This window comes from Engraulis encrasicolus, chromosome 22, assembly GCF_034702125.1.
Source record: "Engraulis encrasicolus isolate BLACKSEA-1 chromosome 22, IST_EnEncr_1.0, whole genome shotgun sequence".
NCBI lineage: Eukaryota > Metazoa > Chordata > Actinopteri > Clupeiformes > Engraulidae > Engraulis > Engraulis encrasicolus.
The window spans coordinates 43,157,436-43,176,396 of NC_085878.1; the positions used below are offsets into that span (position 1 = coordinate 43,157,436).

At 43.1% G+C, this 18,961-nt stretch overlaps 1 protein-coding gene across 1 annotated transcript in view; it reads right to left on the reverse strand.

Annotated features, from left to right (window-relative positions):
* The window catches only part of LOC134439186 (multiple epidermal growth factor-like domains protein 10), a 118,026-nt gene extending 105,088 nt beyond the window's left edge, over positions 1–12,938 (reverse strand). Inside the window, exons 1-3 of the mRNA XM_063189071.1 lie at positions 12,842–12,938; positions 10,104–10,204; positions 5,264–5,356 (exon numbers count right to left, since the gene is read on the reverse strand). Of these exons, the coding sequence (XP_063045141.1) occupies positions 5,264–5,356; positions 10,104–10,164 (154 nt within the window). The 5' untranslated portion in view covers positions 10,165–10,204; positions 12,842–12,938. The remainder of the gene's footprint in view (positions 1–5,263; positions 5,357–10,103; positions 10,205–12,841) is intronic.
* Between the last annotated feature and the right edge of the window lie 6,023 nt (positions 12,939–18,961).

The window sequence follows — 18,961 nt, forward strand, 5'->3', positions numbered from 1 at the left end:
ACACACACACACACACACACACACACACACACACACACACACGCTTGAATGTCAGAATTCAAATCCCTCAGTATGCAAACAGTGTTCTGCAAATGCAGAGCTGTGCTGTAGGGCTGTGTCCTACACAAAAGCCCATGATTCATACACCTCTTCCAGCAACCCACCCCTCCTCTCTAGCAATTTGCAAATTCATTGGTCTATACTATGCTGAATAAGGGAGCTTGTCTGCCTGTGCAATTACAAAAAGTAAATGTCACAAATTAGTAGAGATGCACCGGATCCGGTTCCGGTTCCGGTTCCGGCAGGATAATAGGGTTTTTCACAGGATCCGGATCCGGCAGGATCTTAAGCAGTGGATCCGGTATCCGGCATGTTACCTAAAAATCAAGGTCTGGTGTATCTCTAGCCTAGGCTTTTCAGTCAGTCTTTCACAACCCCAATCACTGCATGGAGTGAAAGCCCTTTGGAAGCGGCCGTTGCAGGCAGTGTGGCAATAAGCCAATGAGTCTAAAAAATAGTTTGAGCCAACATAATAAAAAGGGCCCATGTGTGCGACTAGGCTATATGTTTCAACCCTTTTGTAGGATCCGGTATCTGGTTCCGGATCCGGCAGGATCTTAAGCAGTGGATCCGGTATCCGGCAGGATCCTAAAAATCAGGATCCGGTGCATCTCTACAAATTAGCAAACTACTGTAATCACTACCTGGCTGGACATTTTGACGTTTTAAACTTGGCAATTTGAGAGAATGACAATAACACACATTGGTGTGACTTTGACTTTATACTGTTCAGGAACAACATGTTTAGTCTCTTCCCTGCACATCACACACGTCACTCATCCCCACTGCTGTGGGCCATATGCTATTTGGGCAGAGGATAGCGGTGCACTCATCACACTCTCTTATGCATGCAGCACCACACTCACAAAACCCGGTCTATTGACAGACCAAAATTACAATGTCTACACAAAGTTTATCCAGTCATAAATGCATGTGGGTGAGCCCATCACGTCTGTCGTAGGGCGAGAGGGGGAGAGAGAGAGAGAGAGAGAGAGAGAGAGAGAGAGAGAGAGAGAGAGAGAGAGAGAGAGAGAGAGAGAGAGAGAGAGAGAGAGAGAGAGCGAGCGCAGTGAAGTTCCAGAGGACTTTGAGAGGTCACCAATAGCTACAAGTTACTTCTGAGACAAGAAGTCAACCAAATAAAACGGATCGTTGTTGCGTTTAATTCACACACATCGATTTCCTATTTTCAATTAATCATTTTAATTAGTGCATGGCATATTTCACTAGCCATCTGTAGATGGTCGATAGGGACAGGGATTGATCCAGACATTGATGCAGAAGAGATGGGTGACAGCACTCCATCTCAGCAAAGAACAAGATAATACATTCATGTTCCTGGGTATATTCAGTGTGTGTGTGTGTGTGTGTGTGTGTGTGTGTGTGTGTGTGTGTGTGTGTGTGTGTGTGTGTGTGTGTGTGTGTGTGTGTGTGTGTGTGTGTGTTCCTGTCTATCAGTGCAAGGGAAGAGGGGCCGCAATGGCAGTGTCAGGAAAAGCAAGGATGGGATAACTAAGCAGCTGGATGTACAGAAGAAAAGGAACAGAAAAAAGGAGAGGAAGAGCAAGAGGAGGGGTAGGGGTGACACATTTCTTTCCTTACAAGTCTCACGTTTCCTGCTTTGCTCTCCAGCCACACACACACACACACACACACACACACACACACACACACACACACACACACACACACACACACACACACACACACACACACACAGGCACAGGCACAAACACGCACATGCACGCACACACGCTCACACGCACGCACATTCACGCGCGCGCGCACACACACACACAAACACACACACACACACACGCACACACGTACGCGCACACACACACAGACACACACACACGCACACACACACACACACACACACGCACACACACACACGCACACACACACACACGCGCACACACTGCCCTGAATGAATTCAGCACTTATGGCAGGTCAACTATATTCCAGCAGACAAGAAAACCAGGGTCTATGAATTATTCCCTCAAGCTCCCAAAGTCACAGAGAAGTCAGTGCTGAGTAGAGGGGGGATTCTGAAAGAATCTCTTCATCTTTTGCTGCCTTCACTTCTGTTTCTTTTCCCTTACTGTTTCTTTTTTTTCATTTTTTTCTCAATTTCCATCACTACTAATCACTCATAGACAGGACCTCAATTTCCACACAAAGAGAACGCATGAAACGCTACTCTGCTACTCTACTACTTGGACTTTCTTGTCCAGGTGCCTACATTTTGGAATGATGAATATATTAGCAAGAGAACGGACAGTACACCATTGAACACATCACAAGAGTGAATAAATGACGAATGGTGAATGAAGGATGAAGCAAAATTAATGGTGATTAGGATGAAGATGGTCATAAGAATTGTAATGATAATGAATACTTTTTGGTATGATCAAATGATGTCAAGACATTTTTAAGCATTTTGTTACACTAAAAACTCACCAAAGGATGTTGTAAGCATTAACGAGACCAAAACTGGACGGGCTTCAATAAGTGATGAGTGATTTATAGAGATCCTTTTACAAGGAATACAAAAAGCAAAATGCTGCACTCATGCTGGTCCCTGTTCCTGTTGATTTCTTCTGCATGCTTGTTTTTTAGGGGCGAATATTAATTAAGATATTTGTCAAATGAAAGAAGAGGGAAAGGGATAGATCGGTGGGCAGAGAGAATCACATTGGCACATAGAGAATCAGTTTGAATCAGTAAACAAGTCTATGCATGTGTAGCTCAACTTCTCTTATCATCACATACCTGCAACCTGCTTACAACAAATGAATTGCATTAACAGCATCATTTATGTTGAACATGATAATACAACACGCAGCAATAAATTACGTAAAGTCTCAATGGGCACAATATCCATTTACGAGCTTCAAACTGCCCTAGTGCATCAGGGACCTCTGAAACCCTTGACAACACATCTACTCCCTGAGAGGTCAGTCAATGGCGAACTTAAACAACTCCTAATCCTCACCATACACAATAAACACCACCAACGCACATAAAAGGGTTTACAAAGCACACGCAAGGTGGTGACTGGTAAAAGGTCACCAATGAGAGGTCTGTGAGGGATCTCTTGGGAAAGCACTGGAGGAGGTGTAGACTTCTAACATGCATATTACCACACGAAAGGTCACAGGTGCCATGTAGAGTCCTTTATATTAAATTAAATAGGCTGTTTCAGTGCCCTGCAGCCTTTTCATTCTCTAGTTGCTTCAGGACAAGCAGCTCAAACCCCAGTCTGATTTCCAAAATCTGGAATGAAGATTTATTCATAATTCTGAGATATCAACCACAACTGTGAGAAACACATATCAGTTTGAGTTAATGACTGTGTTTAGCGAGAATTTTAGATAGATTAGATTGGATTAGAATAGATAACTTTTATTGGTACTCAAAGGTAGATTTGATTTGCAGTCAAGTGATCCCCACTCATAAAAAAACGTTCAGAACATTTAGGGCACACATTACATACAAGCAACCCACACTGAACATTTAGACAAAACCAAAAGTTTTACTTCATGACCTTAATATTTAGGGTATATTCAGGAATTGTGTATAAACACCAGCAAAAAGTGGTGAAAAGCTGTTGCAAATGTATTGGCTTCACCAATGAAAACATTGCAAACTGATTTGACAATAATATAGACCTATAGTCATTGACCATAATATTTACAGTATGTTTGTGATGAACTATCTATGCAGGTCAACATGGTACATTGGAGATAGGAGGAGAGAGGAGAGAGGGAGGATGAGACAAGGGAAGCAGTGAGAAAATGAGTTCATACTCTGAGTTTGTTTCAAGCCTCTTGGAAACACAGAGAGGATTTCTGTCAGGCATTTCTTCCAAACAACTGAATGCAATGCCTTACCCTGTTCAACCTTTTCCACACAATTTTTGACAGAAACAAAAGGCAATTTCTAATGCTGGTGTCTCTTCAGAGGGTGTGTGTGTGTTTGTGTTTGTGTTTGTGCACGTGCGTGTGTGTGTGCGTGTGCCTTTGTTTTTGTGTCTGAGTGTGTGCATGCGTGAGTGTGTGTGTGTGTGTGTGTGTGTGTGTGTGTGTGTGTGTGTGTGTGTGTGTGTGTGTGTGTGTGTGTGTGTGTGTGTGTGTGTGTGTGTGTGTGTTTGTGTGTGTGTGTGTGTGTGCGTGCCTTCAAGTGCGTCTTTGCGGGAGTATGTGTGTGTAAGTGCGTACAGAGCAGTATGTGTGAAGGTGAGTGCAAGTGTAAGTCGACAAAAAAAGGCTCACACGTGACTACCATCTGTTGAAATGAAGCAGTCACAGCAGAAAACCAACACACAGAGGCCCCAGAGACAGAGGTAAAATGTGCAGTGTGTGTGCTGGTGTGTATACTGCATTTGCTGCTAGCCTATGCAGGTTGCGATTATGGATAGTCAGGGCTTGAGCTCTGAGTTCATGACAGAGGAAATGTTGGAGACATTATATCAAGTAATAAAAATCACAGTAATCTCAACAGTAGTTTGTTGAGTAGTTTTTCCTGTTAACATAGATTTATATGACCACTGTTTCATGTCAATGGTCATATAAACCTATGTAAACAGGAAAAATGTGAGACTTTGGTCGCATATAACTACAGCCCCTAAACGTACCGTTGGCCATGCTGAGTAGCTACAAATGCTAACAGGAGTGACAGCGCATCTGATAGACTGGGAGGTCGCTCGGAGAAGTATGTATCATCTCATCTCAGTCACTTCTGAGAAGATCATATTTCATTTTTAAGTACGGTTGTCTATTCCTTTAACGGATGGATTTCCGGTTTTCCCTCTTTGTCCGCGACCCCCCTTCAGTATCTCCCAAAATGCCATAGCAAAAATGCTTCTTCACATGCTCAAACAGGTTAGATAGATGTATTTTTCAACATAAAAGTAAGTCCATCATCGTTTGAAATACACACAAAATGTTTATGTATTTGTGCTGTGGAGGATTAGGATCACATTAGGACCTGACTGTGAGTGTGTGTGTGTGTGTGTGTGAGAGAGAGAGAGAGAGAGAGAGAGAGAGAGAGAGAGAGAGAGAGAGAGAGAGAGAGAGAGAGAGAGAGAGAGAGAGAGAGAGAGAGAGATATGTGTGTGTGTGTATGCCTGTTTGTGTGTGCGTCCACGCTCCAATTCACATAGCTATATATGTGCATAAAAATGTATCTCTCCACTCACCACTTGAGCAGTCTACTCCTCCCCAACCCGGTTCACACTGGCACGTGTCAGGAGACACACACCGGCCGTGAGCGCACTCAGCAGTACACAGCGCTGTGGGACCAGGAGAGTGGTGTTAGACGTTTCATATGCGCACCCGCGCACACGCACACACGTACACACACTTAAAGTCATAGGTCAAACCATTAATTGCAGTCCACATACATACAGTATACATACACACTAGTACACACACACATACACACATACAGTACACACTTACACACATATACACTAGCAGACAGACAGAGACGCAGCACATGCATGCAAATATGTAGACAGAAATAGACACACACACAAAAAAACGATTCAGTCAGTGCTGGATGAAGATGGCCTGGGGCCCCTAGGCTACAGGTAACTGTGGGGCCCCCAATAAGGGAAATTTTCCAAAGGATCTACGTAGACAGTGTCATGATTAAGACCTAGGAATTCAGGATAACATGTCTACCAACTGTACTCAACACGATAGATGAATTTTACAATATTGCATCTTGTCACAATTCTGCAATTTTTTTCCTTTGGGCAATCAGGGCCCCCCTTGTAGGTAGGGTCCCCAAGGCTGCAGCCATTAGACTGTGCACTAATCAGGACCTGGATTCAGAACAAACCGAAACAGCCAGAAGAAACAAACCCAGTTTCTGAAGCAATACCATTTCACCCTTCAGCAAATAGTTATCGCGGCAGTCTCATTACGATTTCACACCATGCACGACAGTCGAGTCGAGTCAAGTCCACACCACTGACACATTCATAATAGCGAACTCTGTCACACTGTCACTTTGACCATCACTCTCCTGCGCGCCACAGCCTGTCATGTCTCTCTGGGCACTGTGGCGACCTGGACAAACCACTGAGGGATTCTGCACACAGCCGCACACACAGCCTTGGCTTACACCCCACTGGCTGCAGTCTCCCATCTCTGAGAGATGAGGAAAGGGCCAGCCAGCCTCCTGAGACATGGGCCGTTGTTCAACAGTAACATCCATGTAGGGCTGTGCAATATATCATATTTATATCGCGATATCAATATTCATCATATATCGTGATATCAACATCAAAATTCATATATCGTGATATTTTGTCATTTGTCATTTGCAACGCTATGATGCAGTATGGCAGCCAAGGGATTAAGCAAAAAACGCAGGGGTGGTACATCAGAACTAGCTCTATGTCGAGAAAAATAGAAGCCTCTCGAGTCTCGCGCTCTCCTCAAGTCTACGTTCCCCCAGACTTACTAGACATTATGCTACTAGAAAGCACTAGAAACTAGAAAGCCATTATGCGTGCTACTCCACTACGATAATAGTGGCGGGGGTTGGGAATTTCGTATATATCGCTTAAAATATCGTGATATCAATATTTGCGGAAAATATCGTGATATTGATTTTTTCCAATATCGAGCAGCCCTACATCCACGCACACTCAGTTCCAACGCTGTATGCTCATGAGGATATCTCCCTATTTATCTTAGATCTCGACATAGACTTAAAAAAGAATGGCCCTTCTCTACTTGAATAATAATGTGTAGCTCATTTCATTTCATTGAGAGCTCAGACACACTTCAATCCACACTTTTCTGTAGTTAACTACAAAAGTAAACAAAGGGAAAACTAACAAGGACAGAAACAAAGATAACTACTGGAGGGAGGTAAAAAAATTGTCCACAGTACACACAAAAGCTAAACAACCTCTTAACATTCTGTTAACCCATCAAGACCTGGAAAGGCGTCTGTAGGTCACTGATTCTTGAAAGTTTAGCAAAAATATGTCCCAGCAATAAAAGTGCTAATTCTGTTGAAAATCAATTACATTTTCACAAACAAAATAAATCCAGGCATTGACCAATGAGTCTGTAATGTACTTTTCATGGCTATAAACCTGCCCACATCCTTTAAAAACTGCTGTTCCAAGGACAGACATCATCATTTCGATTGACTAAAAATAACGAAAATCACTGATGGAATTGAATAATATCACCATAATGTGGAAGAACATATTGAAGTGGTTCTACAGGACTGCACATAGTGAGTTTACAATAATATTTACATTGTTTTCTGCTTGTTCAAAATGTGTCCAGCCTACTCGTCACCACCTTCAGATATTTTTTAAACGACAAAAAAAATTCAGGTATACATAAGGTCATTGTCATTACTGAGGACCCCTTTTCAAACCGTTAGCTCTATTGCATACTTCACCATCACTGAAGTTTCTGTAAGTTTACTATTTTCTCTTCAATTTGTTAATTTGTTTTGACAATGGCACTGTCCCAACCACAACCTGTAACCACTGTCAGTGTTAGTATTATATTAGATTAATGTTAATAAATATATACTTTTTGGGAAGAGGCATGAAGCACATAAGAAACAGAGCAAAAACGAAATGGCTAATGTGAACACACAATGCATATTATGTAAAAGTGTTTTGGTTTTTTTGCCACCACCATCAGATGTCACCACTGTCAGATTTTGTTCCATAGCATGTCATCTTGTTCCATATTTTACTAAATTGTGCTGGTTAATGACACATTATCAGACATATTAGCAATCACTGTGATCTAAAATTACACTCTAGCTTCCACTGAGGTGAATTTGGAAGGTTTTTTGACACCAATGTCAGACAAAAATCTGACGGTTGGTAAATGTAATGGAGGTCACAAAAAAACACAGAAGACGTTTTTGACACGTTTTAAGAATATGCTTACATTAAGTATGTACAATTATGTTTAATTATTAAAGTAATTCTTCCCTTTAATAAAAATTATTTTTGGTACTTCGAATTGTGTCTGATGGTGTTCACCAAACCAAGTAAGAGCCTATTTTAAGGAAAATGTAAAACATGGGGAGCTTGACCAATACATTGCTGCACAGCCAAAGACCTTCGTCTATGTGAGGGATAACGGTCTACGAGGTGACCAGTTATACAAGGTTAATGGCGAGGCAGCGGCTCCGAACTCTGGCGACGAGCGCAGCACGGAAACAGAGTTGCCTCCGCCAAGCCATTAACCTCGTATAACCGGTCGACCTCGAAGGCTGTTATCCCGCTTATATGCCGTAACTGTAGGGAACTTTTTTTTACTCTCTTACTGTCTGTATAGTTATAGGAACCATGTCAACTGCACCAGAATCTTGTGAACAAGATAGTGCACGTCGTTATGCGGGAGTCTAACTAACGAATCTACAATCTTCATTTGGTATCCCGATGTTGTGATTATTTAATTTTCCGACGATGTGCATGGTTTCCTTAGATACAGCATTCCATGCGAAGGTTCTATGCGCGCCACGCGCTTGACGCCTGACCGGTTCTCAGGGATTAATGGCCACCCCATCAGCCAATCAGAAAAGAGAATTCCGTTGCGTAGGCAGATAAGATAACGTACCTCTATATTTTGGATTTAAACAACTTTTTTCTTTCAAAATTAAAACCTGTTTTTGCCACATTCTCAAGAATCAGTGAGGTATTTACCTTTTAGATTTACTTCAGCATCTATTTCCTTTATTTATTCAACTTATTTATGTATACACTGACAATTCTGTTTATTTTTGTAGTTATGTTAGGTCTTTATGGGTTAAATCAAACCCCCTCAACACACCCCTCCACATTCCATTCCCTCAAAAATAGTGATAGTTATCCTGTATGCTTGGCCACAGTCCCACTCTTGTCTTGGCCTGACATAAGAGATAACATCAGTGAATGCACGTTCTGTTGAGCACCACATCAGTGCTGTAGTCACGCTACACTCAAGGCAAATGACAGGGCTATCCTGAGGAGCGGGGAACAATGGCAGCTTTGGGCTTTCGTCACGGTAGGAATTAATTACATGACACAAGCATGCAGAAACTCTTATCACTCACAGTATACACACACACACACACACACACACACACACACACACACACACACACACACACACACGCACCCACACGCACACGCACACGCACACGCACACGCACACGCGCGTACAGTGAAAGAGAGGTGCATTTCATTAAGAAGAGAGGAAAGAGATAATGGTGCATAATAGAGGACAAAAGGGAAGATAGCCTTTGAAGGCCTCTCCTCCTCTGAAGGACTGCATGCCCTGCCCTACCCACACACACAACACACACACATAAACATGTATGGTCACCATGAATTCTGCATCACACACCAAAAGCTCTCCAGGGAGTTGGAGGGCAAGACACAGAAGTGGTGTGTGAAGAAGTACATACTGCACGCACAAGCACACACACACACACACACACACACACACACACACACACGCACACGCACACGCACACACACACACACACACACACACACACACACACACACACACACACATGACACAGGGACACACCATGTGACTAAGTGAATTTCAATATCTTGTGTTTTCTTGTCAGAAAGATCAAAGCTAGGGAAAAACAAGGCTGATCGAAAAAAAAGTTTGGGACAGAAAAAAACGAAGTCATCGATGTATAGCATTTTGCGTTTGTGTGTGTGTGTGTCTGAATAAGAGCTCCTGGTTTGTCTGTGTCTGAACATATACTATCTCTAGCTTCACAAAATAAATCCTTTGTGGATGAACTAAATGCATAGAAGCTGCAGCATAAATGAATGTTTCAGAATATCACTGATACACACACACACACACACGCACACACACACACACACACACACACACACACACACACACATACACACACACACACGCACACGCACGCACGCGCACGCACGCGCACGCACGCACGCACGCACACACACGCACACACATGCACACACACACCTTCCGTGTACATGTTTAGAAGACAATACAGTAGCTACTTACGGACACACAGATCTCCACTCTCATAGTAACCAGGGCAACATTGTGTACGTCTGCGATACATTGTCCGCACGCCCCTCCGATAGGCTGTCTTGTAGCTGATCCTGCACACAAACAAGCACACACACAAAGGCCCATAAGAGGCCTGTACATCTGCATCCCATCATACCTCACCTTGGCCTCACCTTACATTGCCAACATGCTGCTACTACTAGTAGTAATACTACTGGCACTCCCACTACTACTGCTGCTACAACTACGACGACTACTGTACTACTACTACCCCTACCACTACCACCACCACTACTACTACTATTACTACTTGCTCCTGTTGCTACTAGTACTACTACTACTACTTCCACTACTACTACTACTACTACTTCTACTACTACTACTTCTACTACTAGTACTACTACTACTACTTCCACTACTACTGTACTACTACTATTACTACTACCACCACAATAATGTAATAACAAAATGCTACAGGGCACATTGAATCTGTATTTTGTTTTCCATATGAACATATTCACCCATATAGGCCTTCAAGTGGTCTTGGTGGGACATTGGTGGGTACAACCAGAGGTCGCGTTAACCGACAAATGTCCGTCATTGACGGATTTTTTTGAAGGATGACGGAAAATTCTGAAGCCTGTCCGTCATTTTGACGGATCAATATTCAGGGTGATGATAAATAAATCACAAGTTTAAGTAGGCCTACGCCTCTATCGAGTAGAGCAAATATGCATTTCAATTAGGCATAGTTATCAGCGCAGATAATTTCATGCTACTATCGTTTGCCTTTCTCCCTCTCTCCTTGATTGTCATACCATGCGCCGCGGCTGGCTGCAGCAGAGCGCGCGCCTCTGCACTTGCTCAAAATAATGAATTAAAATAACTAAGACGTTGCCACCATACACGTGTGACTTCGACTTTAAGATTCAGAACTATTTGTAGACCTAAGCCTACATTTACAGACTATCTGATTTTCTGCCAATGACGAAGTTGTCCCTCTATCGCCCTTCATAGAAGCATTCTTTCATAACTCCTCGCTTGAAACATAAACAAATATGCGAATAGCACGTTTGCTAGCCAGAACCTTCACTCAAAGGCAACGCAGGTCTAAAACGGCAGGTCTAAAACTAATAAAAACGACGGATATTCAAGAACCAAAATATTACCAGGCAACGCAACTTACAACTTGGCAAACGTTGCCAGAAACGGCTAACCTTCTCTCATTTCGATAGCTGGTTCACCCATTATAGGCGATATATTTTTTATTCAGACAACTTTACCGCGCTCCCAGAGGCAACATAAGCCGATGGGGCTACGTATGGAGAGGTTCCCTTTACCGTCGCTGACATTTTTCAACAAAGTTTTGCGAAATCTGGTCGTCTTCCTGTTGTAGGCTTCAGTGCCTTTATCTAGGCCTACTCAGAGCCATATTCATGACTCTAGGCCTACTGTCTGGGCTACACCTTTCTGACGGCTTTCCTTTCCATCGTGCATGTGAAGTCCAACGCGAATATTATTTAACACTGCGCCTTTGTATTACAATCGGTGCATTAATCAGAGCAAATCGAGTGACTGACAGCTGTTGGATAAAGCCCTGCACGCGTCTTTTAAAAAAGTGCTTGTGGTGACCATAGCGCTAAACACTGAATCAGACGCGCGCCATGAGAGGCAGAGAGAGAAAGTGGACAGCAAAATTGACTCCATCCTCGAAGTTGGAGAATGAATGTCGAGTGAAAGGGGGTGTATTCACAGCGGTTTACTCTCAATTGGCCGCAATTGCGCATGTGTTGTTCTCGGTGCGGGGTCGCGACCCCCCATATTGAGAAACTAGGTGAATTTAAAAAATAGGCGATGACAGATTTTTTTCGACCCTGTCCGTCAAAATGACGGACTGTGAAAAAGTCTAGCGCAACCTCTGGGTACAACATATGGCTTGCAGCTATTTTCATTGATAAATACAGTGTGGCAGGTGATATATAGAAAAGACTATACTGCCAGACTAAAAGGGAAAAGAGAGTTGTTTTTCCCCTTGGATTCAAGGACATCCTAAGCAGAGCAGTGTTCGGTGTGCAATGCACTTAGCAAAAGCTCAGGGCTATTAAAACCATTAAACATAAAACCTGATGCTCCCACCGGATGTGCATCTGGTCATTTCTCTAATACAGGAGTCAAACATACACCACTCTACACAGCTCAGAAGACACAGAGTACAGCACACACACACACACACTCACACACACACACACACACACACACACACACACACACACACACACACACACACACACACACACACACACACACACACACACATCTGCATACAGCCTGAATATATAGCTTAAATTTAGTCACACGCTGATATGTACTAATTATGACTGTATGACATAGTATTTATTGATTTATACATTGTTTATTTTCTGTAGACACAGAGGACTGGGAATATGAAGATTACAGGTCAACAGATGTTTAAACTACAACATTTGTCCAGATACAGGAAAAAAAAACACATTACACCTGTTCCTACAAATGTAGTGTTAATTCAACACTTAGAGAGTACACTGGGACCAAATACAATCGTAGAGATGTTGCTGTAAATCAACTCTCTAAGTGTTGAGTTAGCCCTTCATTTTTTGCTGTGTAGTATTGAGATGGATCTGTCTGAACAGGAAGACAAAGAAGAGAGTAGACCAGACTGAGTGACCCTCTAGATGAGAAGTGGCACCCACCTGTGCTTGGTGCATTTGAACCAGTTGAGGATGTCCGTGCACCTGGTGTAGTATATTTGATTGAATGGGTGGGCATAGGACTCCTGCACCGTGACTGCATAGCTGATGGGACACAAATGGGACAAGCGGTCACAAAAAACAAGCTGTTGTTGATATGTTTAGTACGTAATATGATATCACATGTGGCATGTGACACTTGAGAAGGGACCGAACAAAACAAAGCACTACAAAAACACTCTACTAGTATGCATTCAAATATCTGCAAATGTAGATAATTCACTTTGTGCAATACTTAATGAGTTGCACCAATACAGTACGTATGTATTGTGTGTACAATGTGAGGTAAACTGCACATGAAATAGAAATAGCACTCTTTATCTGCTATTTAAGCAATGTAGTTAATAACTCTGGGGTTTGAAAGAAAGTGTTTAGTCATCCAAATGTCCCTGACATATCTCTGACTAACCAAGTACAACAATGCTTATTTCCAATATATTTCATTGCATTACATTAGGCAGGCGCTTTTATCCAAAGTGACTTATAAACAAGGACATACATGTAATCATAACATACAACATTGCAGATGCAAGGTGCTCAGGAAATATAGACCTACAGAACAGAACTAAGCAGATGCCAAGTAGGGTTGGTGTTTTTTAATTAGCACAAGGTAGCGAGCTTATTGATTTTCACCCTTAAAATGTAGTTCAAAGAAAATAAATCAGATTGGATAAGAACGATCACTCCCTGAAAAAAGCATTGGCCACAGTGTAGTACGGAGGCGTAGCCTGAGGACACATTGTGCAAGGGCTGTGGGTGACTCCCCTTTTGACTACAGTACGGATGTCCGGTATTTGAATTGCATTGTGTGTGCGTTCTGGCTCAGGTTGATGGAGGATATACAGTATGGTTGTTAATGTTGAGTTTGTGGCCAAATTAACCACAGCTGGCCATCAGAATTAACTATAGGGAATAATTGTGGACCTTTGTCAAAAATTCCCGGTGTCCAGTGACCTGTTCCAGTATCTAGACCTGACAGTAGGGGTATTGCACTTTACCGTGCCACCAGTACTGACAGTAGAAGAGGAAAGTGACTCCCAAGGGCGGCCATGCCGTACTACGCTCTTATGACGTCAAGTGAAACACTAAAGGGCTTGTGCTTTACAGCCGAACTTCCTGTGAAGTTAACTGTTTCACTGTTTCTCTGTGAGATGTTCCCACACGGCCGGCTTCTAACGAGGAAAGGAAAAGCACTCCATACCGTTTGTCATAACAAATGTTTCCCCCATAGTGCAAAAGATAATCATTTCAGCAATACAGGTAGTTGTTGAAATCGAGCGGGCAGGGAGCACGCTGATCAATGGTGTGGGAGTAACTCTGAGGCAGCCTTTGCGAGCGCACGGCAAAATCAATGGTCGACGTTTCAGTGGAGATGCAGAAGAAGAGAGAAACAGATACTGTCTCTTTCCTCTTAGGGCGAGTGAGAAAAAGATAACGTGGCGGAGTGCAAGAAGTGGAAGCAGGATGAAAAGAGGAGGTGCGAGGGAGGGTTGAGGTGAGAGATATGCCGAGAGATATGATCTTTGCGCTCCAGCTGCTGGAGGTGGAGTTGCTAAAGTTGTTGCAACACTTGTTGCACAGTTAGGTAACAACAAACTAATAGAACATTAATTCACAAAATATAGTGTTAAGTTAAATACAACAATACAAAACAGAATGTGTGATCAATATGAAAAGTTCATAAACACCGCACACTGGATACTGTTCTTTTTTCTCTTTATTTTTTTGTTCGCTACAAAAAAAATAGAGAGAAAAAGAACAGTTTTCAGAGTGCAGTGTTTATGAACTTTTCAAATTGATCACCTTTTCCTGCCTTACACCTGCACCTGGATAGCTGAAGGGTTGTGCACAAGGACTTTCTTGCACTTTGACAAAACAGAATGTATTTATATAGCCCAGTATCACTAGACAGTCCCACATTCACACACCAGGGCTGTAGGCTGCCACATGGGTCCGGGGTTCATGTGAGAAAGTGCACATACACACATGCACATACGCACATACACAAACAAAGACAATAATTAAAGACGGGAGGGATCTTGTATGTGGACACAGCTTCAACTTGAGGTCTTGCCGGCCGTTTCTCCCGTAGACAGTTTTTGTCTCTGCTACCTCCCCTATGTTGCCTGAGTAGCTAGGCAGGTGGGCCATTATTGGCGGTGAAAAAGCTAGATTGGTCGCGGACAGTTAAGAGCATCTTCCTTAAACAGCGTAGCATTTTTCGAATGCTTGGTGAAAAAAATGCAATCGCGAAAAAATAATCAAAATAATACAAAACGAGCGGTTAAAAAGCCTAATTGGACAAGGGAACCTGATGAAGCAACAGTGAAACGCGTTGTTCACCAAATTAAGTACCAGTAATGACAATGCTTTAATTTTCATTCTATTGCAATGTTCAGTAGTGAAGTAATATGTGTTTTTCACATCACTTGTGTGCGGACCTTCCTTCTTTTCATGGTTTATCGTGTTTACGTCCGGCACCTGTTTAATCTGGATGTGCGCGCTTCACATGAATGAATGAATGAATGAATGAATGAATGAATGAATGAATGAATGAATGTGTATACACATGGACAGATGGGTGGATGTATGCATGGATGGACAGATGGATGGATGGGACCGATTGCAGTATAGACAAAACGACAGACAGACAAAACGACCTCGTCTAATGGCAACAGACGTAGATTTAGAGGCTGCTGACATCATGGATTGACAGGAAGATGGATGGTGGGTGGCGGGACAGGGAAGATGAAGAGGTAGACCATGGAGTCCAATCCTAACAGACACAAGTGATAGCTCAGACAGTGCAGATAAATGGGGATTATGGATGGAATGGGGCATTTGCTGGGTGGACTGGACTGGCTGACCTCTCCCAGTGGCTGCAGACATTGGGGTCTTCCGGGTTCAAGGGCTGAGTGCCGAAGGGGAACCACAGAAGAAGAAGAACCAGAGCCTTCATGCTGCCCCTGTAAAGAGAGAGAGAGAGAGAGAGAGAGAGAGAGAGAGAGAGAGAGAGAGAGAGAGAGAGAGAGAGAGAGAGAGAGACAGGCAGAGACAGAGACAGAGACAGAGATGGAGATGGAGATGGAGATGGAGGAGATGGAGAGGAACGAGGGAGAGGGAGCGGGAGAAGAGGAGAGGAGGAGGGAAGGATTCAGACAGAGAGAGAAATAAAGACATGAACAGAGCATGAGTGATCACAAGAAAAGAGAGAACCGCACCAAAACACAAAACCGAAGCAGGACATCATATTATATTTGAAGTGCAACATACAGCATACTCTCCTGGATTTACAGGGTGCATTTACATATGCACTATTAGAAACAGTAACAAGATGGAAGGTGGACAAACTTTAACAAATCCAAGCTTTTTGAAATTTTACTACTACTTAAGAACATGTTATAAACTGAAATACTGAACTGGAATAACTGCCAATATCAGACTTCTGACAATCTAAAGAAGTACAAATGTTAGCAAGGGGCATTTGCAATGTATTGGACTTGGAAGAAAGGCAAGAATGTGCACATACGGTTTTAATGATTGTATACATATGCTTACATGCAGGTGTACTCATGCACATAGCTTACCCTTCTCTGTGTGTGTGAAACAACCCAGTGTGACACACACACAAACAAACAAATAAAATCAAAGAAAGATAGGGACAGAGAACAACAGAAAGAGAAAAAGACGGAGAGCAAACACAAGAAGAATGAGAGCAAAACACACAGACACACTCACACACACACACACACACACACACACACACACACACACACACACACACACACACACACACACACTCACGTACAGACGATGAGATGTGGCTTGAAACCTGATAAGTGCCTGGCCATTCATCATGAAAGGGGAACCAATCAATACGTCCAAGAAGCTGTTTAAACTTTACAGCCAGTACATAAACACACCCAATGCCCTCAATTACACCGGCCAACAATGTCTGTGCGGCTGCCTTGGCATTTCCATCAAACCCGCTTGCTCCCGCTCGCTTTTCTGAGTTATACTTACCGCTGAATCTGCCAGAGACTACCACAATAAGCAGAGGATACATTTCCCCGTAAATCAGGGCAGCGTTTTGCAACCCCGGAGGCCGCAAATTACTGTAAATTGTTCACCAGAGAGACAAAACGTTGGAGCTGTAGACACACCATATACACATACACATACTACACATACACATACAAGGGCTTGCACACAAAAAAATCCACCAATGCACAAAGGACCACACACACAGACGCAAGAAACACACACACACACACACACACACACACACACACACACACACACACACACACACACACACACACACACACACACACACACACACACACACACACACGTGTGCAATACATGCTCGCCAACAGGCACACGCCATGAGCATAACCAATCCATGCCCAGCCCAGAAGAACAGTAGGCCATTAGGGAGTTGACAGTGTGCTCAAATCTTCATGCTTGAACCCCCTATTTCTTCGCATTGCGCTGCCTTCTCCCTTTTCCCCGACCACCCTTCCCCTTCTCTACCACGCCATCTCACCAGCGAACTCATCCCTGCCGTCAGCACACATCACCCAGATCAATACGACTGCTCGCTGGGAACACGCTGCAGATGGACAGATGGGCTTGATCAGTCACGGAGATCAAGCACTATCGATGAACTGGGCCCTCTCTTGAGGAAAAAAAAGAAAACAAAAAACCCTCTGCTCCTCACATTGATTGAGGGGTTCAGACCTTGCACAGGCCGGGTTGTGTTGTCGCTCTTTCCCCCCAACATCAAGTCTGATTAGATGACCCCTCAGAGGAAGAGGGTGGGGAGGCAGAGCCACGATGGATCTGATGGGCACAACTGCTGCCAAAAGTTTTCTCCCCCCTTTAATTCTGTAGAATTGTTTCAATCTCCTTTTTTACTATTGGGCTGTGAGCAGAATAACAACCTTTTTTAATTACAGTTATATAAATGTGGGATCTCTACATTTTCATACTCTCTCCATCTCTCTCTCTCTCGCTCTTGCACTCTTTCTCTATCTTTCTCTATCTCTCTCTCTCACTCTTCCACTCTTTCTCTCTCTCGTTCTCTATCTCTCCTTAACATGCTTGTTCTTTCGCTCTCTCCAAACACACACATGAATCTCTGTGACACATTGCGTGTCCTGTCTAAAATGACTTTTAATTAAACTATATTACTTGCGTCTTTCTTAGTCCATGCCTTCAAACTCAATCACTAACACACGCAATGTAATACACACACACAAATGTGCAAGTGCGCACATGCACACACGCACGCACGCACGCACGCACACACACACACACACACACACACACACACACACACACACACACACACACACACACACATGGGTGCATGAGGTCACCTGTACCCATGCAGTATATGCAGTTATCTGAAACTCTCTCTCAAACATAAACTATTCTTGGCAGCAGCCGTCTATCGACTCTTGGGGTTTTCAAGGTTACACTCAATCCAGTAAATGTGATCACATTTATCACTCGTACTTCGACGCAAAGTGTACAAGCTTTCAGCGACTATTGATGTGTGGTTTTTTTCTCTCTCTAAGAAGTCTCTAAGTCTGGGTGTTTATCTCTACCCTTTGGATGATTGCGACTCTAACTGAGTCTGACCTGGCTAAGTGACCAGGTTTTTTCCAGGTCTGTTCTTCCCGCTTTGCATTCACGGAATGGCATTGAACTTGAGGACCTAACAGGAAGTGTGGCAGGAAAAAAGCATTGCAGAGGAGAGATGAAAAGAGTCAGGGTCAGACAGAGACAGGTGGAGGCAGGTGAGTAGCACTGGAATAAAATATATTGAGATTTAATTTGAAATTATAATTATTGTTGGAGGAGATTAATATCTAAAATATTAAACTGCTTCGAAGCTCTACCTGTGCAAAACAATGCCTATGCAATGCACTAGATAGATTAGTCATTGTCCTTCACCACTTTGACAAACTCTAATCTGAGGTGGGTGTCTGTTTCAGACTGTGACATGCTTTCAAACCAGCATACAACAGCTCCCTTTCACATACCGTTCTCTGA